This window comes from Taudactylus pleione, unplaced genomic scaffold (assembly GCF_031769625.1).
Source record: "Taudactylus pleione unplaced genomic scaffold, aTauple2 ptg000393l, whole genome shotgun sequence".
Taxonomy (NCBI): Eukaryota; Metazoa; Chordata; class Amphibia; order Anura; family Myobatrachidae; genus Taudactylus; species Taudactylus pleione.
This window is the reverse complement of record NW_028284794.1, coordinates 1,040,001-1,045,474: the sequence shown is the minus strand read 5'-3', so window position 1 is coordinate 1,045,474 and position 5,474 is coordinate 1,040,001. Positions and strand designations below refer to the sequence as shown.

At 50.6% G+C, this 5,474-nt stretch overlaps 1 protein-coding gene across 1 annotated transcript in view; it reads right to left on the bottom strand.

Moving 5' to 3' along the window:
- Positions 1–527: 527 nt before the first annotated feature.
- LOC148506833 (sialic acid-binding Ig-like lectin 12) overlaps positions 528–5,474 on the bottom strand; it is a 32,293-nt gene continuing 27,346 nt past the window's right edge. The window contains exon 3 of the mRNA XM_088446082.1: positions 528–928. Within this exon, the coding sequence (XP_088302208.1) occupies positions 528–928 (401 nt within the window). The remainder of the gene's footprint in view (positions 929–5,474) is intronic.

The following is a 5,474-nucleotide window of genomic DNA, read 5'->3' as shown; positions in this document are numbered from 1 at the left end:
AGGTACTGGACAGGAACTGCAGAACTAGGTAAGACCAGCTAGAACAGAGGCTTCTGAGCACTGGAGAACATACATAGGATGTCAGACAATATCACTGGCACGGAGTGTAGGGCTGGCTGTAACTTATCAGATGCAGGGTCCATTCAGAGCAATACCTGCAGAGAGCTTCCCTAATGACAAGCTAGTGTACAGCTGGGCGCTGCACACAAACAAACAGACAGGAATGCAGCAATAAGCTACACACAGACAAGACAGGATTCCAGCTGCCTGCAGCAGGCGGAACATGGATCAAGACATGATGCAGTGTCCCAGTCGCCTACTATGGCTGGGACCTGCCTTCAAGATGATCCACTGCCGCTGATCCTAACAATTTGATTCAATAGCAAAATAGATTCCTTAATAAGTAAAGACGAGTAACAGCGGTGTATAATACCGGAGAGATAGCTGTATACAAACAGAATGGATATATTGCACTATATTGTTACAGATATCAGATTATTTTAGTTCTGATAACCCATACATATCAGTTACTTTTTATGTAATTCTATATCTATAATTTTGGTTTTACCTGTGTTTAGTGCTGTCCGACTCCCATATTGAATTACTGAGCTGATATTGTTTAGCCCATCACAGAACTTGAGCACCACAAAGCAGTAATAATTATTATTGTCTGTTTCTTGAAACCCCTTTATATGGAGATCAGCCAGTCCTCTCAGCTCTGTCCTGTTTCTGTACCTGGGATGAACCATCTCTTTGGAGGGGTGGTAGGCATAAACATCACTTGCTCTACCGACTCTCCAGTAGATTCCAATCCACATAGGGTCTCTGTCTGGTGGTAGGGAGTATGAGCAGTTGAGGGTGACAGAGTCTTCTGTGCTCCCTGATGGCTCAGACTGGAAGATTTTTACTTCATGATCAAAGTTAGAGGCTGAAAAGATAATATGAGACATTAATTATTCCATAAATTATAATTGTTTATTTGTTATTATCACTAATGATTATTCACAGTTTTTCCATTGAAATATAATTATAAAGGGTTGTTAGATCATGGGAGGGTTATTTTACAACATTGTATTCTTCTGTAAGATACTCTCCTATATAGTGCACTATCAGTGTGCCTCTGACATGTATTTACTTAGATCAGAGGGTAAGGAAAACATTAATCAGTGATGGACAATCTTATGGATGTTGGGGGTCTCACATCCCACCCCTGACAGTTTCATGGAGCTGCACAGTATATCTAATCAGTATTCCAGGAGGGGATGTTATTTGCAGGAATGCATTGGATGTGCAGCTAAGTGTCTAGCTAATCCAATCAGCACATGCCTAATTTCTGTACTCGGCAAAAACCATAGAATTATAAAAATACAATTTTACTAAATAAATAATATTTACAAACTCAGTACCATGAGTAACTGAACGCTAAAGCATCACCATGTGGAGTTGTATATAAGGGGTCAACATGGGGAGCTGTATTCTAAGGGGTCACTATGGGGAGATGTGTGCTAAGGGGTTAATTTGGGGAGCTGTATGCTAAGGGGTCACTACAGAGAGCTTTATGTTAAGGGGTTAAGAGAGGGAACTGTTTGCTAAGGGGTCACCAGGAGAACTGTATGCTAAGGGGTCACCAGGGGTAGCTGTATGCTAAGGGTCCCCATGGAGATCTGGATGCTAAGGGGTCACAATGGAGAGCTGTATGCTAATGGGTCACCATGGGGAGCTGTATGCTAAGTGGTCACCATGGGAAGCTGTATGCTAAGAGGTCACCATGGGGAGCTGTAGGCTAAGGGGTCACAATGGGGAGCTGTATGCTAATGGGTCACCATGGGAGCTGTATGTTAAGGGGTCACCATGGGGAGCTGTATGCTAAGGGGTCATCATGGGGAGCTGTATGCTAAGGGGCCACCATGGGGAGCTATATGCGAAGGGGTCACCATGGGGAGCTGTATGATAAAAGGTCACCATGGGGAGCTGTATGTCAAGTGGTCACCATGGAGAGCTGTTTGCTAAGGGGTCACCATAGGGAGCTGTTTGCTAAGGGGTCACCATGGGGAGCTGTATGCTAAGGGGTCACCATGGGGAGCTGTATGCCAAGGGGTCACCATGGGGAGCTGTTTGCTAAGGATTCCCCATGGGGAGCTATATGGTAAGTCGTGACCATGGGTAGCTGTATTCTAAGGGGTCACCATGAGGAGCTGTATGCTAAGGGGTCACCATGGGGAGCTGTTTGCTAAGGATTCACCATGGGGAGCTGTGTGGTATGTGGTGACCATGGGTAGCTGTTTGCCAAGGGGTCACCATGGGGAGCTGTATGCCAAGGGGTCAAAATGGAGAGCGGTTTGTTATGGGGTCACCATGGGGAGCTGTATGCTTAGGGGTCACCATGGGGAGCTGTCTGCCAAGGTGTCACCATGGGGAGCTGTATGCTAAGGGGTCACCATGGGGAGCAGTATGGTAAGGGGTCACCATGAGTCACTGTATGCTAAGGGGTCACCATGAGGAGCTGTATGCTATAGGGTTACAACAGAAAACTGCATGCAGACAGCATGCTAAGCTGCAAGCTATTGTGTTACCTTGTGGAACTCTGCGCTAAGGGGCAACACTGGGAGATAATTGCTTAGGGCTCATCAAGAGCAGTTGGGAATGCAGTCAGGAAGCTACCAGTCGCAATGCCAACCTCCGGCTTCCCGACTGTCAAATCCCAGCAAGTGTCTAATGACAGGCGTCGAAATCCCAACGCCTGTCAATAGACCTACGCTGGGAGCCTGACACCTGGCTTACCATCAAAAGTAAGCCATGCACAGACAGCCGCAGTGGGGGAGGGAAAGGTTAGAGGTTCCCAGGGGGGACTTAGGGTTAGGCACCCCCCAAGGGAGGTTATGGTCAGGCTAGGGGAAGGGGGGTTACGGTTAGGCACCCACAGTGGGAGGTTAGGGTTAGGCTAGGGGAAGGGGGGTTAGGGTTAGGTACCCCCGGGGGAGGTTAGGGTTAGGCTCCCCCCCTGGGAGACTTAGGGCTAGGCTGCATGGAGGGGGGGAAGGGGGGGTTAGGTTAAGGGCTCCCAGGTGGGACTTAGCATTAGGCACCCCCCCTGGGAGGTTAGGGTTAGGCTAGAGGAAGGGGGTATTAGGGTTAGGCACCGCCAGGGGGAGGTTTGGGTTAGACACCACCCGGGAGACTTAGGGTTAGGCAGCGGGGAAGGGGGGGTTAGGTTTAGGCACTTGGGGGGGAGGATAGGGTTAGGCACCCCTAAGGGAGGGTTAAGGGGGTGTTAGGTTAGTAAATAGAAAAAATACTCACCTGTTGGGATCTTCACTGCCAGGTTCCAGCAGTTGTATGCTAAGAGGTCACAATGAGAAGTTATTTTTAAAGTGGTCACCAAGGGGACCTGTATACTATGACTACAGGAAGCTGTATGTTTAGGGGTGACCATGGGGAGCTGTATGGTAAGGTTCACCATGGAGAGCCATATGCTACATGGTCACCTTTTGGATCTGTATGCTACGAAGAGGTCACCAAAGAGAGCTGTGTACTAGGGGGTCACCAAAGAGATTCTGTATGCTAAGGTGTCACCCCTTTGAGCTATACGCTATACGTAAGCATGGGGATCCATATGCTAAGGGGTGACTATTGGGAGCTGTATGCTAAGGCATCACCAGGTGAATGTGTATGCCAAGGGCTATCTATTGGGAGCTGTATAGTAAGGGGTTACAATGGGGATATTTAGATAAAGACCTCCGGGGGCTCCCGCGCTGGCGGAGGGGGCTCTCTCCCCGGTCGCCCCTGGAGCCCTGGCACGGAACGCCTCGCTCGCAGAATCTCCCGTGCTCTCCTGGAGCCCTGGCCGGGCTGCCTCGCTCGCAGAATCTCCCGTGCTCTCCTGGAGCCCTGGCCGGGACGCCTCGCTCGCAGAATCTCCCGTGCTCTCCTGGAGCCCAGCCTGGGCCTCCTCGGGTGGGAGAAGGCCCCCCGGCCAGTCGCCTCGCTTTCTCTCTCCCTCTCCTAACAATCCGCTGGAGGGTTTCCCTCACGGGTCACGCCACCGGTGCTGCGCGCCACCTTCAGCGGCGACTTCTCCCTCTCTTCCCCGAAGCCTCGGAAGCGCAGGGCGGACGAGGGCACCCCGGTCCGACCTCATCGGGGCCTCCGCAGAGGGGAGTCGGCCTCCCATGGACCGCCGCCCCTTGGCCTGACGGGCTCCTGGGGGGCCGGGGAGGGGGCAGGGGCGAAGGTGGAACCCCGGGAGGGCAAAAAATTGAAATAAAAAAAAATAGAGCCACCCGTGCCCCGCGCCGCTGCACCAGCAGCGCCCCGTGAAATTATTACTATTATTATTATTATTATTATTATTTTGAAAAAAATGAAAAACAGCCACCCATGAAATTAAAACACAGGGAGAGTGCACGGGGCAGGCCCGCCCCGCCGCGCGGCGCCCCCCGGTGGACGCCCCGGGAATCAAAAAAATGAATAACAAAATGAAAATTTTTAAAGTAGCCACCCATGAAATGGAAACATAGGGAGAGAGTGCAAGGTGCAGGCCCGCCCCCCCACGCGGCGCCCCCCGATGGACGCCCCGGGAATTAAAAAATAAATAACAAAATGAAAATTTTTAAAGTAGCCACCCATGAAATAAAAACATAGGGAGAGTGCAAGGTGCAGGCCCGCCCGAATCGCGGCGCCCCCCGGTGGACGCCCCGCACCGCTGCAGCAGCACCTCGGGAATTTTTATATTTTTTAAGAAATAGCCACCCATGAAATAAAAACATAGGGGGAGTGAGGTGCAGACCCGCCCCGCGGCGCCCCCCGGTGGCCCCCCGGGAAAATGAAAAAAAAAATAAAATAAACAAATTTGAATAGCCACCCGTGAAGTAAAAACAAAGCGAGAGTGAGGTGCAGACCCGCCACGCGGCGCCCCCCGGTGGCCGCCCGGGAATTTAAAAAAAAATAAAAAAATTACAAATCATATGCCACCCATGAAATAAAAACATAGGGGGAGTGAGGTGCAGACCCGCCCCGCCTCGCGGCGCCCCCCGGTGGCCGCCCGGGAAATGTTTAAAAAAATAAATAAAATGACATAGCCACCCATGAAATAAAAGCATAGGGTGAGTGAAGGGCAGAGTCGCGGCGCCCCCCGGTGGCCGCCCCGGGAATTTAAAAAAAAAAAATAATTCTATAGCCACCCATGAAATAAAAGCATAGGGTGAGCGAGGTGCAGACCCGCCCCGCCTCCCGGTGCCCCCTGGTGGCCGCCACTGGAATTTAAAAAAAAAAAATTATGTAGCCACCCATGAGACTAAAAAAAACACAGGAGGAGTGAGGTGCAGACCCGCCCCGCCTCGCGGCGCCCTTGCAGCAGCACCCCGGGAAGTTTGAAAAAAAATAAAAATAAAAATAAAATAGCCACACGTGAAATAAACAACACGGGAGAGTAAGGTGGAAATTTGAAAAGAAATAAATAAAAGTAAAATAGCCAC